Source organism: Oncorhynchus mykiss, chromosome 10 (assembly GCF_057628025.1).
Source record: "Oncorhynchus mykiss isolate SJ-2025 chromosome 10, ASM5762802v1, whole genome shotgun sequence".
NCBI classification, from domain to species: Eukaryota; Metazoa; Chordata; class Actinopteri; order Salmoniformes; family Salmonidae; genus Oncorhynchus; species Oncorhynchus mykiss.
Window position 1 is genome coordinate 39922380 of NC_143031.1, and position 17596 is coordinate 39939975.

A 17596-nucleotide genomic window follows, 5' to 3' on the forward strand; every position below is an offset into this window, starting at 1 on the left:
TGCGCAGCAAGACCACAGCACAGTCAATAATAATCCAACTGTGGTCTTTGCTAAAGTATGTTTGTTTATATTGAATTGTAGGCTAAACTTATGAATCGATAACATTGGTTGAATCCTTGTAAGGTATAATCAATTATTAACATGCGCCTAGAGTGTTGCTGTTCAATTTTGATAATGAATGTAACAGTAAACTGAAGGTGGTGTCAGAAAAGACGAGACAGTACATGGCATAGGAAAATAGCAATGGTAAACATGGAAACAGTTTCTATTTAATGCCTAACTAATTATCCTAACAGGATTGAGGGACCTCTAGCTATTTGCATTAGGTCAAAAAGTCATGTCAGCAAGCATGGACCAACTGAAATAACTAGCTTTAAAAACATTGGCTAGTCAGACCATTACTACTGATGGCTGATAGCCGTTGGCAGAGTAAAGCATAGCACAGAATTTCCAGCTATACTTCCTGAATTCCCGACTTGGAAGACAACATAGTTGGGTCAGGTGGTTATTAAATAAAATAATTGTTTTGTTCCATGAAGTAAGCCAACAATGTGTACGTCGCCATCTTGTCTACTTCAAATCTTCTCATTTGTCAAGACAGGCGAGTGTTGTTAAACTCACGGCTTGATTTCTAGATGGCGCTCATGACATGCAGCACTTTGGTGTGGACATCCACCCGTCTCAATCAATGAGACAAACCATCTGCATGGAAGGTTAGAAGACCACGCATGTCTTCTAAGTCAGGAATTGAGGAAGTGTTGCCAAGTAAAGGCTGGTCGAAAATGTACTGTGCTATGCTTTATAGTACCTAAGGGCAGTTAGATGGGCCGCGGCAAAGGTTTTAGAATTCAATGGGAGTAGTGCGGCAAAACTCAAGCAGTTTCGCAAGCAGCACGGTTCGTGGTGCTCGCTCCCGTGAGGCTCCAAAAGAGGAAATTAGCTGAAGTCTTGAGCGGCTACCGCGTGACTTTGTGAGAAGTATCAGTAGCTTTATGATGCCTAATTCTGGCACGTATCACCCCCTATAGCGCATGGTTGACCAATTAGTAATCAATGTTTTAATGACAACATTCAAGTTGAGCTGACAACAACCAGGACCGCAGGAAGGCGAATTTTCTCGCAATTCAGTTGCCATTTACCACAGCCTTTGGGAACAGCGCCTTTAGGAACAGCTATCAGCTGCTGTTAGCCAGCTGGAACAGTATTACTTTTTTTATTTTACCTTTTTTAACTAGGCAAGTCAGTTAAGAACAAATTATTATTTTCAATGACGGCCTAGGAACAGTGGGTTAACTGCCTTGTTCAGCGGCAGAACTACACTTTTACCCTGTCAGCTCAGCGATTCGAGCTTGCAACCTTTCGGTTACAAGTCCAACGCTCTAACTACTAGGCTACCTGCCGCCCCAAATGGTCTGACTAGCCAATGTTTAAAAAACTAAGACAACCTGTGGCCCGAGTTTTTGATGAGGCTGATAAAAACTAAACATAACTGATTGGCACTCAAACTGGTGTACACAAGCAGCCCAATTCAAATATGTTTTTCCACTAATTGACCAAATCACATTAGGTTTTTCACATCAGATCTGCTTGGTCAACAGAATATCAGAATTGGGCTGCCTGTGTAAACGCATCCATATTGCACTGACAGCTATCAGCATCAGTTTATTTCCCCCAAAAGACACTGACATTTCATCCTTAATTTGCACGGCCGAAATATAACCATCACCAAATGTTGGCCTCTGCAGTTGTCATTCTGACCGGCTAATGTGTTAAATGGGAATCAGGTGCGTTGGACAACTCGCTACTTAGTTAGCTAGAGTGTTACTAATTAAGAGCGCTAACCTTAGCTAGCTCCCACTTTAATTTCCGCAGTTAGAAGTAACTAGCTAGCTAAGTAGATAAGTTAGCTAGTTACCAAAGCAGAGATGTTTGCGATCATCTTTGCTTGCAACAATCGAACGTTTCCTCTGGTTTCTCCCCATTGACATGCAATGCATTTGAAACTGGTGCAAGATGAGGTTGATAGTTAGCCAAACAAACTGTACACCAGTTTGAGTGCTAACATTTGGTAGCTAGAGATCTACTTACCACGTTTTTAATATCCCGCTTAGCTATATAACAGCACACCAGTAAATTGCTCCAGCTACCGCTTGGATATCTCCACCTGTTTCTTTCAGCACACAGTCACTTTTAGAAGTCCAGCAGCTTTGCTCCAAATACTGCAGCCAATCAACCCTCGCGATAGTATTGCCCAGGGAGGGAGACTGCATGGTTTCATAGGTTGTCACCTCCACAACCAGTCAAAATTGGGTAAAGCCTACCGTAAAAATGTATGAAAACAAACAAAGAATCATGAATTTAAGGTAAGGGTTAGGCATAAGATTAGCAGTGTGATTAAGGATAGGTTTAAAATCATATTTTAAGAATATAATTTGTAGAAATAGAGGGCTTGGGTTTTAGTCGTAATTCTGATTTTGTGGCTGTGGTAACTAGTGACGGCCGGTTTCATGCGCATGCTGATGAGCAATAATGGCGGAGTGGCAGGTAGTCTACACCTTTTATTTTACTATTAATGACAATGAGGTGCAGAGGTAGAGGTTAGTCATTTTTTAAATAATAAATTAAACAACCATCAAAAGCACACAAATGCTATGATCTACAAGTTTGACACCAGCAGCCAAAGTTTGGACAGAAATGATTTATTAGGGCAACATCTGTAAATGTCAGATGAGGACAGCAACCGATCATACAGTGGAGGTTTTAGAGTACACAGTCATCTATATCCTCGATTTAAACCTTTATTTTCCTCAATATATTTAATGACACAATGCAGTGACATGATGGAGAGAGGTTATCATTACTAACACTAGAATCATTCAATTTGTATGTTTTACATGTACAGCAACTAACTGCTTTACAAAAAGCTAAATAATACAATATATCATCACATGTATTTACAGTGTAGTAAATATACCTTTATCAATTTTTACACAAAATTATTTACAGAGGTGGAGCTTACTGCATAAAACATGAGGGAAAGAAACAGTAAAACAGTGGCCAATGGTTAAAAATATTTTGCATAACCTTGAGATGTGTGCCAAATTAAGAGATATCACACCAGTGCAAGACACAATTGACTTCAGTTGAGAATGATGAAAACCTACAATACATTTACAGAGAGTTCAGTCGACCTTTCGGAGACAGTTTCTGCTCCCAATACTTTTGTCTGTTAAATGGTGTGATAACAGGTGGTACGGTGCTCTGCATCCAACACTTTTCAGCTATCATTTCTATGCTTTACCATCTTAAAAGGAAGACCAATAGGCCATTACTGTATATTAAAGCAATGTTTGAGGAGAAAAGCTATTTTGACATTGTTTTATCCTTGCATTGAACAAAGTGGTTAACTGCTATCTATAATACTGTCTCTCCTGAGCTACTGCTAGTACATTTTAGAGCCTTCAAGTGACCATTTTCAATTTCACATGAACAGACAAATGTTCAATTCACTCAAATTAGGACAATTCTTTTCAGTTCTTTAAAGTGGCACATTTCCATGAAGTAAAAGCAAGGCAAACACATTCCCTCTGGCCTACCCTTTATGAAGAGACACTGATAGAGGGATCCATTGAATATACAAAGTGTGCTCTGTCTGATTTACACTGTAAAATAAATACAAATAAAATCAGTTGGTTGGGTTTATCCTTAAAAGCATATGAGCTAGAAACAGAGATCTGTAGTTCCTAAAGTCTGATGAGGCCAGAACTAAATAAAATGTTTGTTTTACAATACACACATCATAGCACATTATGAAGAATGCTGTGGTTATAATTATCATTAAATGTACAAAAAGCACATACAAAAAGAAAACATTATGGTTTGCATTGATTCATAGCTTGTTCCATCTCTCTTTCACTACTTGAATCATCTCTCACCCCCATATGAAAGCAAACTAAGTTGTGGATTAGTACATTAGACTTCTCTCAGAGGACTGTTTATCAAACACAGTAGTTTCCGAGTTTGTGTGTGTACTATATTGCAGTTCCTAAACTTTGGTTTCCTTTCATCTTTTGAAATGTTGTGTTTGGTGAACTTGTTCCATTTGACTTCTAAAAACATTTTTTTCCCCTTTCCATGATGAGGAACTGCTTCTTCTTGACATATAGCCTCCTGATTCAAGTATATTAACATTTGTAAACAAAATCTAGGCATTTGGAATCAACTTCATTACACAAGGTTCATTACCTCTCAACAGCACCAACACACTTTGATTTTGGAAAAAAAGTGTGCACATTGTTCATTTTCTTGTGGTCATCATGTCCAATCGAAACCAGATTAATAGAATAAGAAAATAAATGTAGGGTTGAGCATGGTTGTTGATTGTTAAAATGTCTGGATGTAGGTGAACAACTAAAACTGTCAGTTTTCATATCCTCCCTTAACCCATCTCTATACACCGACTCCTACTCAGTTTACATAATTCACTTAATGCACACGCTGGCCTTCCCAAAAGCAAGTCAAAAATGTCTAATGGAATTGTGTTTGACCCCAGGATTAACATCAATGTTAACAAGCACATTTACGAAAAACTCTGAAGGAGTTGGCACAAGCTTCTGAAACAACCATGACTTCAGAGAAACTCCATGTATGGCACTGGTTGGTTTCTTGGTACACAACAGCAGAAATTAGGAACCAGGCTCCACAAGGAAATTGAATGGTGTGACCAGAGAACTCCTCTGCTGCCTAACAAACTGCACCATGTTGTTAGAGAAAGGAACGTCTCTGTTTGCCACACGTCTATCTGTGCAAGGCCTACTGGACCAACTGCAAAGGCTGAGAGAAAGTCAACAATGATAAAACTACCGAACAGATTTGCCAGTCTTTGGTGCAGCATCCCAGGACCTGCCGCACTGCATCATGGAACTGACCCCTATGTCTGCCTAAACCTTTACACATGCCACACTACGGACTAATGAGGGGAAGACAATGGCAAAAGGGCCAATAACACCCTGTACAGCTGTACTCCCAAATACACACAGTTCTATCTGCGAACAGACAGCCTAACCATAGTCTCAATCCCGCACAAAGTTATTTTTTGGCATTATTTCCTTATGCTGATTTTAAACATGGAGAACACTATTTAGCAGGTGTGTCTTGAGGTGATTAATTACAACCATAGTTTAATTAATCCATATTTCAAATCTCAAATCTTTCAAATTAAATCAGACTTTTGCAATGATAAAATTCAAAGCTCACTAAAACAAATCACAACTATGTCATTGTAATTACTATATAACAAATACCTTATTGTACTATTTACATCATAAACAGGGACAGATTTACTAAAGCTTTTGAACCAGAACATAATTGGCACCAATTTCCCTAAAACAAAGATAAAAACAAACATAAAAGCCATCACTGTTCTGACTTCAATATCATTCACTCTTGACAAAACAGGTGCAACATTTGCACATGCACTCACTCAGCAAATCTGGTCCCTAGTGTCATGGAATTTGTGTGTGAATACTTGTTTTGACAAGAGGTACCGAATGTTAACGTTCTACATAAATATTTAACCATACCAGGCAGCAGATTAATAATGCCTGTATGCTTGTCATTCATAAGGTATTGTTTACAATACAACTGTATATATAAATATACATTTATGCAGAGTAACCATCTACAATACCTTTAATGCTGTATGAAGCAATTTTTTCATTTCTCATTTCATTATAAACATCTGAAAACCCTAGAAAAGGCACACAATGAACAAAACAACCTCCCATGTTTATGGTTTGTATGTGTTAACAGTAAATTGGGGCAAGAATGAAACAATTATTACTGAGAAAGACTACCACTATAGATATATTTCAAATCTCAAAGCTAAGGACAATTTCAAATGTCCAATCCAAATTTCTGACATAGGACAATCTCTATTCCTGTTTTCTAGATTTTCCTCCTTTACTTTCCTTGACATAGTGATATAAAACGTGAATAGGGTGCTGATTAAATGCGAAAGCTCTGAAACCTGCAGGGCTGCTGTCCTCCAACACCAGAGTGGCCCACCTGGCAGGTTAGCGTTTTTCCCATCACAAATCTAGTTCTAGAGGCAGCCCCACAGTGGTCACTAGCTGGCACAGCCACAAAATCATCAAATCTAGCACGTTTTCATGATTTTTTTTACAATATAGCCAATTTTGACTTTACAGCTGGGCTATCTAAGGGGAAAATCGCTCAGTTCTGCCTCTAGGACAAGACTTATGACAATAAACATCGCCCTGCCGCCTAGTTGGCGCTCTCTGACTCATGTGGGAATAAAAATACTGCCAAACAGAAATCCCCACAGCTTTGACAATCAATAAAGACACATGGCTTGGCCATTATTAGATTGTCCCCGACACAGCTCAAAACAGGGCCAATTGATAGTCCAGCCCCCAATAACACAGTAAACCACTAATGTCTGTTGTTAGTCATGCTTTTCACAGATGTTGCTACTACAGGAGGGTTTAGGGTATTCAGCAATTTCCTCCACAATGGTGTGTGTGTGTCAGGGTAGTGCTCTCCCTCTGTAGCGTCTCTCTGGTGGGTGCGAGGGATCCCTTTTCTCAACGCTGGGTCCCAAGGCACAATGCCTCTTCGTGGCCATGTGTCCCAATGAGATGCATCTGCAGCTTGTCCTTTCATGTCTTTCAGCCCCATTGGCAAAGCTCTCTCAACTTGAAGAAAAATGTCCTACAAACACCACTTAGAAAAGACAAAAAAAAAAAAAAAAACGTACAAGCATGTTGAATTACAGAAAATTGTGCAAATCACAGAAATGGTCTTCTCGTAATACTTTGTCATTATGAAACAAAATTAAAACCAGAAAGAAGCAAGACAACAAAATGGCTTCAGACACAATGTTCCCTACTTTTACTGCTGTGTTGTCAATGTTAATGCTTTCTTTCAATATATGCTGTTTTTAAAAAAGGATTCCGATGTGACAAAAATACACAAAACATAATAACCGCCAGACTCTTTCTCAATGACATCTCATACACTGACCGTTTCATAAACAAAACTGCATCATATTCAGAGTTCTTGATCGTCAAGCAAATATGGCTGACTGGACAGTTTAGGGTAAAAAACAACAAAAAAAACAACGGAAACTGAGGAGAATCAAGGCTGAGAAAGAGAGAGGAGAGTTGGAGTAAAAGTGCAGCATGATGACTGGCGTGGGCGACCCCAGTAAGGGGTCCTAGTGGTGGGCCTCTCTCATACGATCTTCTTGATGCTGGGCCGTTTGAAGCTGCCTGCACTGCGCTGCTTCTGCACCTGGCTGGCAGAGCCGTGGCGCGTGCGTCCGCTGTTGCAGTGACCCGTGGTCGGAGAGAGTTCCACATTCTCCTTGTCGATTCCTGCCGGAGGACACACGCCAAACACAGGCCATCAGGTATAATGTGTCACACTAATACATTACAAACTATTCTATAATTCTAAAGTAATGCAAACGCTTTTAAGTTATCTACCTGAAAAACAAAATGTAATTACCTTTATATGGCTATCAATACTGTGAAAAACACAGGGATTGTAAAGCTACAAATCCAACAGCAGGGGGAGCAGTGAACCCATGTAACCAATGGCTGAAAACAAATCCACCATTTTTGACCTAAGTGCACTAACTTCTGCCATAGGATTGCTCTGTATTTTGAACAGTGGTGAACCACGAGGGCCATCAGGGAAGGCCTAAGGATTTATAAAAAATATATATACATTCTTTGAAATATATTTTTATTTCTATTTAAATCTTTACAATAAATGTAATTATCTTCTGACTTCATCTCTTCAGTTTGTGTTGGAAAGAGAAGTGTTAACGGTGAAGAGAAAAAAATATCCAATCAGGATTTTCTTTGGTGGTCTCGGGGTAGAAAAATCTAGCTAGCTCAGCCAGCCATTGGCTAAGTCTTAAAAAGCTGTACATAAGGCCTCTACCATTCAACTGTATCAGAGAAGATTTTGAAGTGACAGTGAAATATTTTGACTTGCAAAGGGTGGGACCGTTTAAAATCTTGTGGTGCAAGCAGTAGTTTCCAACACTAACGCCCAAAACACCTCTAGTGGCATTGCACAAAATGGTATGCAGCCTCATCTGGATGTGTGCAACAAAAGTTAAATTCACCTTTTCTGCTACCATTTCTGTCAAGCCATCTACGCATAGAATTTGATGCATACTTTCAAAAAATCCAATGTATGCACCACACAGAACCAGTGGTGTTAAGTACTTCAGTAAAAATACTTTAAAGTACTAAAGCCATTTTTTAGGGTACATCTGTAATACACTATTTATAATTGACAACTTTTACTTCACTACATTTCTAAAGAAAATTATGTACTTTTTAATCAATACATTTTCTCTGACACCCAAAAGTACATTACATTTTGATTGATTAACAGAAGAGGAAAATAATAAAATTCACACACTTATCAAGGGAAAAACCCTGGTCATCCCTACTGCCTCTGATCTAGCGGACTCAATAAACACAAATGCTTCATTTGTAAATGATGTCTGAGTGTTGGAGTGTGCCTCTAGCTATCTGTAAATATAATTAAACATAGAAAATTGTGCCATCTGGTTCACTTAATATAAGGAATTTGAAATGATTTATACTTTTACTTTTGATACTTAAGTATATTTGAGCAATCACATGTACTTTTAATAAAGTATATTTAAATCCAAATACTTTGAGACTGACTCAATTAGTATTTTACTGGGTGACTTTCACTTTTACTTCAGTCATTTTCTATTAAAGAATCTTTACCTTCACTCAAATGTGACTATTGGGTACTTTTTCCACCACTGGCACAGAACGCACTGCAACTGCCCCTGCAACTCAATTCTGCAAGGCAGCGTTCCATGGGAAATGAATGTACTGCTGGTGTACCAAAACACAATAACCTGTAGGTGTGATCGAGGTGTAACACTAGTAACGTTAGCTAGCTTGTGAGGTAGTAGTGTGACAATGTTAGCTAGCTTGTGAGGTAGTAGTGTGACAATGTTAGCTAGCTTGTGAGGTAGTAGTGTGACAATGTTAGCTAGCTTGTGAGGTAGTAGTGTGACAATGTTAGCTAGCTTGTGAGGTAGTAGTGTGACAATGTTAGCTAGCTTGTGAGGTAGTAGTGTGACAATGTTAGCTAGCTTGTGTTGTAGTAGTGTGACAATGTTAGCTAGCTTGTGTTGTGGTAGTGTGACAATGTTAGCTAGCTTGTGTTGTAGTAGTGTGACAATGTTAGCTAGCTTGTGTTGTAGTAGTGTGACAATGTTAGCTAGCTTGTGTTGTGGTAGTGTGACAATGTTAGCTAGCTTGTGTTGTGGTAGTGTTACAACGGCGACAGCGGCTGCAGCAGCTGTTTTCAACTTGAAGGTGAATGTTGTTGCTAATTCGTTAATATTCCCCATTTCAAGATTAACTCTCAAACTTTGTTTACAAATTATCATCATCTGGTGAGTGGCACCATTTTTGGTTGCAGCTCGCTTCCTGTTTGATATCTATTTGAAAATAATGACTGTAAAACAGTGTTGCGTTTAAACTTTAGATGACCAGTTAGTGTGATGAACGTGGAAGTAATAGCTGGTTTGTTAATTACATTTTTTAAATGAAATGGTTGTGCTTTTGTATTGTTCTGATTTCATGGGGCCTACTAGAGTGAATGGGCTGCTAATTCTTTAACGTTATTTGATTCTGCGTGTGACTGCTGTAGCCTGTCTCTCATCCGTGTCTGTGTTTCACCAAAACGCTCTCCTTTCAGCGCCATGGAGTGCACAGATATGACGGTCGCTGTCCTATCAGCACTCCGAGCCTTTCACCTTTGATGCGACACGGTTGTCGTCGCTATTGGCAATAGTGGTGTTAGGCTACCATAGGTAGTGTAAACAGTGTGTTTTTGGTTTTGCTGGTTACATTATTTAATGTTTTGTGTTATGTTGTGTCCACTGTCCATGCTGGTTCTGTCTCTGTGTGTGCGGGAGCCCAAAGCGCGGCCAGGCCTATTTGATTCATTCATAATATCATCAAAAAGCATTGCTCTTCCTTCACTACAACTAGAACAGTTTGACTACAGAAGATGTGTCGGGCGCATTAAGAGATGTTATGTTTTCTGTTCTTTTCTTGATTTTGATACAACGTATTGGAATATTTTTTTGGCCCTCTGAAGGCCTAGGTTCTATAGTCAAGGTTCCCCACTGGTTTTGTTCAAACAGGACATACGGTGTATGGGCATTGAAACATGATGTACATCAACTTCCATCACAAATACTCGTAGTGTTGTTGGGCTTTGTGATGGGCCTCTGCTACCCCACACACCTCTGAGAGGCTGTGCCGTGTGCCTGGGAGTGAGGAGCAGCATGGGGAGGAGGGGCTGTAATACCTGGCCGGACGTGGTGTGGGGCGAAAACAGCAGACTTAGAGCAAGGCAGAGAAGCTTCACAGACACAGAGTGGGAAAGAAACAGGAGTGAGTGTCCATGGCAACCCAAAAAGAGGAATGACATCAAACAAAGAGCAACATGATTAACAAAAACAACACTTAACCCAACTTAACAAAGCAGTGACAGAAATAAATCGTGAGAAAAGTGGTATGAGAAAAAGGGGGCTCATTCTTTCATCCAAATAGTGGCATAGCAGAAATGACAAAAATTTCTTAAATTAAGAAAACAAATAATGAAACATTTCCAAAAGTATAAAATTGAATAAATGGTAAAGACATACAGTATGACATTACAATACATAAATAAGTTGTTACCACTAATGCACATATTATAGGCTGAGACACTATTTGCCCATTGCAGCTCTATAGTTTAATTGTATCCATCATTTTGGGGGGCACCACCTTGGGGGACCTCAAACGGGACAAAGTTGGAGATCGTCTACAAACTACACCGCATCCAGCACATCAAATGAGGCGAAAGAAAAGTGAACAAAAACATGAATGAGATGTCTATGATGAACACTAAATAATAAAATATGACCTAAAAACATCATGCCGGGTTAGAGAGAGAATCAGCTGTACACATGGACCAAGTTGGTGAACCCACCATGTAACGTTACATATAAACTGGGTGGTTCGAGCCCTGAATGCTGATTGGCTGACAGCCGTGGTATATCAGAATGTATACCACGGGTATAACAAAACATTTATTTTTACTCATCGAATTACGTTGGTAACCAGTTTATAATAGCAATAAGGCACCTCAGGGGTTTGTGGTATATGACCAACATACCACGGTTAAGGGATGTATCAAGACACTCCGTGTTGCGTCGTGCAGAAGAACAGCCTTTAGCTGTTGTTTATTGGCCATATACCACACCCCCTTGGGCCTTATTGCTTAAATATAGTGGATGGAACTTTTCAGGTGAGGTTGAATTCAGTGGGAAATGGATGGACACTTTATATTTCCCTTTAATTCTATGTATTCGTTAGTGCATGTTGAGTCTCTTGATTGGTCAAATGGAAAGACCTAACATGCCAGAATATTATTATGATGACGACAAAACGCAAATAGGTCAAAGGTCTATTTAGTTTGCGATGGAGTCTACTGTAAAGCATCACAGCTAGTTAATTTGAAAGAATAAAAACTGTTGAGAGAAGGGCTAGATTTGGCTATCTCTGTGTGTGTGTACTGTATGTGTGTGCAGACCTGGGGAGTGCTGGGAGGTGGCCAGTGAGGTCATGGAGTTGGAGAGATTGAGGTTGGCTGTGATGCTGAGCTGGCTCTGGCCCGGCGGGGGGTAGGGTGACGTGGGCGTACGCTGACACTCCTCACTCGTCTCCTCGTCGATCCCCGGCAGATACGTGTCAATCAAAGCATCCAGGAATTTCACTATCAGCTCAGCGTAGTCCGGGATCTGGGTTTGCTGTGTGCACAGCAGAATGGAAAGGAAGTTAAACAGACAATAAACCTTCCATACTCTAAAGAGGCAAACGATTTGTCTGCTCACCTTTGAGAAGGGCCCAGCGAATCTCCATAGACCATTAAACCCAAAGCCTGAGAGAGAAAGTGAAGAAACAACTATTAATAAATGGACATTTTCACCACAGAACCCATAGTTCTAACTGTAATGGTGTGTGGAGAGGGGGAGGAGTGGGTGTACTCTCACTTTGTAGGTAGGAGGGCTGGTAAAGGGGGGGTGACTCCTCATGATAAACCACACTCTGCACGATACCATGGATGGGGTTTAGGAGGTTAGGGTCCTGGCACAGTGAGAGGAGGGTGTTGATCTTCGAGTCCAGCAGGTTGTGACTGGAAAGAAGACCACAACATGATATGAAGGCTTGTGTACACACTAACAGGAATATACAGTACATGTGAAAAGTTTGGACACACCTACTCATTCAAGGCCTTTTCTTTATTTTTACTATGTTCTAAATTGTAGACATCACAACTATTAAATAACACATATGGAATCTTGTAGTAACCAAATAGGTGTTAAACAAATCCAAATATATTTTAGATTCTTCAAAGTAGCCATCCTGCGCCCTGACGACAGCTTTGCACACTCTTGGCATTCTCTCAACCAGCTTCATGAGGTAGTCACCTGGCATGCATTTTCATTAACAGGTGTGCCTTGTTAAAAGTTCGTTTGTGGAATCTCTTTCCTTCTTAATGTGTTTGAAAGAATCAGTTGTGTTGTGACAAGGGAGGTATACAGAAGACAGCCCTATTTGGTAAAATACCAAGTCCATACTATGTCAAGAAAAGTTCAAATAAGCAAAGAGAAACAATAGTACATCATTACTTTAAGACATGAAGGTCAGTCAACCTGGAAAATGTCATGAACTTTGAAAGTTTCTTCAAGTACAGTTGCAAAAACCATCAAGTGCTATGATGAAACTGGCTCTCATGAGGACCGCCTCAGGAAAGGAAGACCCAGAGTTACCTCTGCTGCAGAGGATAAGTTCATTAGAGTTAACTGCACCTCAGATTGCAGCCCAAATAAATGCTTCAGACAAGTCACAGACACCTCAACATCGACTGAATAAGGCCTTCATGGTCAAATTGCTGCAAAGAAACCACTACTAAAGGACACCAATAATAAGAAGAGAATTGCTTGAGCGAAGAAACACGAGCAATGGACATTAGACCGGTGGAAATCTGTCCTTTGGTCTAATGAGTCCAAATTTGAATTTTTTTGTTCCAACAGTCATGTCTTTGTGAGACGCAGAGTAGGTGAATGGATGCTCTCCACATGTGTGGTTCCCACCGTGATGCATGGAGAAGTTATTTCATAGTTTTGATGTCTTCACTATTATTCTACAATGTAGAAAATAGTAAAAATAAAGAAAAAACCTTGAATGAGTAGGTGTCCAAACTTTAGACTGATACTGTATGTATTTGTTCATGGCTTTATTGTGTTGAAATGAAACACTTACACAACTGGAAAGACCCTAGGGAAGACAACACTAGCTTCAGCTAAAAACTCGTAGAGGATTCTCTGGTCAAAATCATCTGTTGTATTCTTCACCAACGTAGCCTGTAGCATAGAGGCAAGACAGGAAGGAACAGTGAGATCCTTTACACCAGCATGTTAGAAATAGGCACAAACTAACGACAAGGAACTGTGAGAGAGGGAGTTTAAAAGAGAGAGAGAGACAGAGAAAGACAGAGGTGGAGGAGGAGAGCTGAGCGAGTGGTCTCACCAGGACCGTGAGCAGCAGAGCCTGGATCTTGGGGTCTGTGAGAACCTCTTCATCCAGCAGCACGTTGGACTCTGACACAGACACCTTCCTCAGGGTGTGGTGGGAGATTCTTTGGGTCGATTCTGTGGGATGGAGAGAGAGACACATGAGTCAGTGTCAAACCTCTAGCATCCCTGCCACAAACATGTAAGTGTCAGGTGAACAGGAGACGGACACTGACCTGGACACTCACCTATTTCATAATCGTTCTCCGCCACCCTCCTCATCTTTGGTGGCGTAGTGATGCCAGACTCCATATCTGGCCTCTTTGGTGCTTTGTTGTCTGATATCAAGTGATCAAAACTCTTCCTAGTGCCTGGTGAGCCAGCATAGAAAAATACATGATGGCCATGTTAACACACAGGTCAATTCACTTAAACACTAACAATACCTAAAATAGCATAGACCTGGTGGTTTCTCTATGGATATCTAGGTCATCATGTCTATAGGCTAACTCCCTCTGACCAGTTCTCTCTTGATAAAACACTTCTGTTGATCTCTAGCAGTGCAGAATGATTGACAGGTGTCTTACCCAGCAGTTTCTTAGTGTTTGCCTGGGAAGGCTGGCCCATGTCCAGGCTCATGGACTTGCGTGTGCGGGGGCTGATCTGCCCCACCGAGGAGTAATGAGCCACTAGGTAGCGTTCTGACACCTTGGGGGATGTCCACGGCTGACTCTCCCGAAGAGTCCTGACACAGGAGGGAAAAACAAAACATTCATGAAAGGTGAACACATATTGTCCGTACAATTCCTTTTTGACATTGTACAATACAGAGAGCTGAAACTAATCTTCAGTCAGCTGCTCTGTCAGCAGGCAGCCCTGTAGACTCACCTGCAGCAGGGGTCGCTGTGGTGCACAGAGTATGTGTCCATGGGAACATTCTCCATGGTAACTTCCGAGAGGAGCAGGGACTTCCTGTGCTTGAGGCTACAGCGGCTGCGGACCTCTTCTGAAACAGTGAGGAGAGCTACACACACAGACAGGCGTCATTTCACTACGAGATCAGTTTGTTTTTTTACGCAGAAACCGTTGGCATGCAAATTAAGAATATCAATGAAAATCTGCGCCACCCGGGAGGCAGGAACGAAAATCACTTTTGTTTAAAGTCAATATGAACATGGGCATCCTGAAGATGCAAGACACTCTAATAATAAAATCAATCAATAGCCTCCCGGGTGGCGCAGTGGTCTAAGGCGCAGTGGTCTAAGGCGCAGTGGTCTAAGGCACTGCATCGTTCGAGCCCAGGCTCTGTTGCGGGTGGCGCACAATTGGTCCAGGGTTTGGCCGGCAGGGATATCCTTGTCTCGTCGCACACTAGCGACTCCTGTGGCAGGCCAGGCGCAGTGCACGCTGACCAGGTCGCTAGGTGCCCGGCATTTCCTCCGACACATTGGTGTGGCTGGCTTCCGGGTTGAATGCGCGCTGGGTCAAGAAGCAGTGCGGCTTGGTTGGGTTGTGTTTCGGAGGACGCATGGCTCTCGACCTTTGCCTCTCCCGAGTCCGTACGGGAGTTGCAGCGATGAGACAAGACAGTAACTACTAACAATTGGATACCACGAAATTGGGGAGAAAAAGGTTTATTTTTTTTTTATAAATAAAAATCAATCAATCATAAATATTCGTAGTATGGCTTCATTAAGGATCCCTCCTGAACTCACCTGCCAGGTACGCCACACTCTGGGTGTTCACCTCAAACTTGTCACAGTTGAGGTGTTTTCCCACCAGGGCTAGCAGTGTGTGGAGAATCCGGATGGTCCGCGCCACTGTGTTGGGGGAGGGGTGTCTGTACCCTGGACAGAGACGTGGTTGGTTAGAGAAAGAGCTCAACCATGCCGACCCAATGCTTAGACACCCCCGCCTACTTACCTTTCAACAGGTGACCCACTAGTGCAAAGTTGAAGTTGGAATTGAAGTTGAGGCCCACAAAGTGGTCCATCTGTTTACAGTGCCACTCCAGAGGCTTCCTGATCTCCATAAACACCTCCTCTGGACTCTACAGGGGAAAGAGGGGAAGATAAGGTTTACATGTTTTTGTAAATAATTAAATCAAAGTGAAACAGTGAGAAGACCTGGCCCCCCCCAAAAAAAGTGTGAATGTTTGAGCTGAAGGTTTGTGGAAGAACATCCTTTTGAAAAGTTGTCTGTGTGTTTAGTACCTTGTCGTTGAAGACCCTGAGGCTGTCCAGTGTGTGAAGGTTCTGCTCCAGCAGTGCGGTGCCGGCAGAGTAGAGGTTGACCTCGTCCAGCTGGAGCACAGCCACGGCCACCCAGAACAGAGCCTTGTGCATGGGGGAGTCCTGGAGGAAACACAGAAGCTGTTATTTAGCCTCACCACTACTACCATCCAACACACACACACACACACACACACACACACAATCCAACACACACACAGGGCCCTGTGCGTAGGCGAGCCACCAACAAACACACTTGCAGTCAGAGCGTGTCTCACACGACAATTTACTGCCACCATCTACCATCTATCAGCAGCCTATTTACCACATACAGGCAGGGCCAAAATAACTTCCCTCCTCTCTGCTCTCTCTGCGTGTCAGAAGGAGCTTTGGGTTCTACTTTTTAGAATGTGGTTCATACGCACGCACACACAAATAAGTTAGCTCACCAGAACATTTAATACATCCATCTCTTAAATTATCCCTTGATCGGCCATCTGTGTCTTCGTGTGTGTACCTTGTTGAGGAGAGGCTGCAGCTTGGTGAGAGCTATTACTGTAGCTTCTATCAACACCTGGCTGTTGTAGTTATCAGGTCCCTTTAGACAGCTCTCCAGACCCTATTGACAGACAACAGGTCAATTCAGTTTGCGCAGCACAGGTTATGCTACACACAGCATCTTTCAACAGACAGACCCTAATGAGACAGGATCAGACACTGCTCCAGCATTCACAACTACTTCCAAAACTTGTAGCAGAATCTATTCAAAGACTTGCAACGTTCCCACGAGAGTAGAGGTCATGTCTGTAGATTTAGAACGCCAATTGGCAGATAAAAAGTGCACGAGATGGAAGCACGGTTACTTGAAGTGATATTCTATTTTGACAACAGCGCTGCTTTAAAAAAAATAATTGCACTGACCATTGTCTTTCACAAGATACAGTACAGTCATTCAAGTGGTTTCAATGAGATGCATGTCCTAATTCTATGTATGACAGAATGTAGCGAGGAACAGGGCCGAGTGATGGGACACAGACCCTGTCTATGCTGAGCAGGGGGCTGGCCTTGCTGAGGATCCTGATGATCTGTTTGATCTGGCCGTGGGTCACCCTCTTACTGATGCAGCCAAACACCACCAGGGCTCTGGGCTGCAGGGATGGGTTGTACTGGAACGCAAACCTGACAGAGGGAGAGAAAAGGAGAGAGAGCGGATGAATACACAGACTACTTTCATACGCATGCCTTATGAAAGTCAGTCAAGTTGACGGCGGAAGGTAGCCTAGCGGTTAAGAGAGTTGGGCCAGTAACCGAAAAGGTTGCTGGTTTGAAACCCAGAGCCGACTAGGTGAAAAATCTGTCTATGTGCCCTTGAGCAAGGCACTTAACCCTAATTGCTCCTGTAAGTCGCTCTGGATAAGCATGTATGCTAAATATCAAAAGAAATATATATATATTTTTAAATGTAAATGATCTGAAGCCTCTCTACATTGCTCTGACATTAGCATTAGTAATATAAGCATCAGAAAATTGATTTGGAGCAAACAGTGTGGTTGGTTCTGTTCATTAGAAGAGTGTAAATGTTGTTACCATACCTCTGAGCCAGCTCTGTCCACTGGTCCAGCCACTTACAGCCAGGGATATCCCTCATACAGGCCTTGTGGAAAAGAGGAAACAGTTTGAGCACATTAAAAAAAATAAAAAATATTTG

General features: G+C 41.7%; 2 protein-coding genes across 10 annotated transcripts in view; both read right to left on the bottom strand.

Moving 5' to 3' along the window:
• LOC110533865 (uncharacterized) overlaps nt 1–2242 on the bottom strand; it is a 29734-nt gene extending 27492 nt beyond the window's left edge. For all 3 annotated transcript variants that reach the window (XM_021618425.3, XM_036990246.2, XM_090186600.1), the window contains exon 1: nt 2089–2242. The gene's annotated coding sequence lies outside the window, so the exon portion shown is untranslated. The remainder of the gene's footprint in view (nt 1–2088) is intronic.
• A 441-nt stretch (nt 2243–2683) lies between these two features.
• LOC110533866 (neurofibromin-like) overlaps nt 2684–17596 on the bottom strand; it is an 80222-nt gene continuing 65309 nt past the window's right edge. For 2 of the 7 annotated variants that reach the window (XM_090186596.1, XM_090186593.1), the window contains 16 exons: nt 17481–17542; nt 16926–17067; nt 16406–16507; nt 15871–16011; nt 15581–15707; nt 15373–15504; nt 14546–14681; nt 14245–14402; nt 13906–14028; nt 13674–13795; nt 13407–13507; nt 12134–12276; nt 11975–12021; nt 11674–11890; nt 10341–10458; nt 2684–7397 (listed from right to left, as the gene is read on the bottom strand). In XM_090186596.1, coding sequence (XP_090042722.1) covers nt 7238–7397; nt 10341–10458; nt 11674–11890; nt 11975–12021; nt 12134–12276; nt 13407–13507; nt 13674–13795; nt 13906–14028; nt 14245–14402; nt 14546–14681; nt 15373–15504; nt 15581–15707; nt 15871–16011; nt 16406–16507; nt 16926–17067; nt 17481–17542 — 2031 coding nt within the window. In that variant the 3' untranslated portion in view covers nt 2684–7237. Of the gene's footprint in view, nt 7398–10340; nt 10459–11673; nt 11891–11974; nt 12022–12133; nt 12277–13406; nt 13508–13673; nt 13796–13893; nt 14029–14244; nt 14403–14545; nt 14682–15372; nt 15505–15580; nt 15708–15870; nt 16012–16405; nt 16508–16925; nt 17068–17480; nt 17543–17596 lie in introns of all 7 variants that reach the window. The other 5 variants (XM_090186595.1, XM_090186592.1, XM_090186599.1 and 2 more) reach the window with 3 other exon arrangements.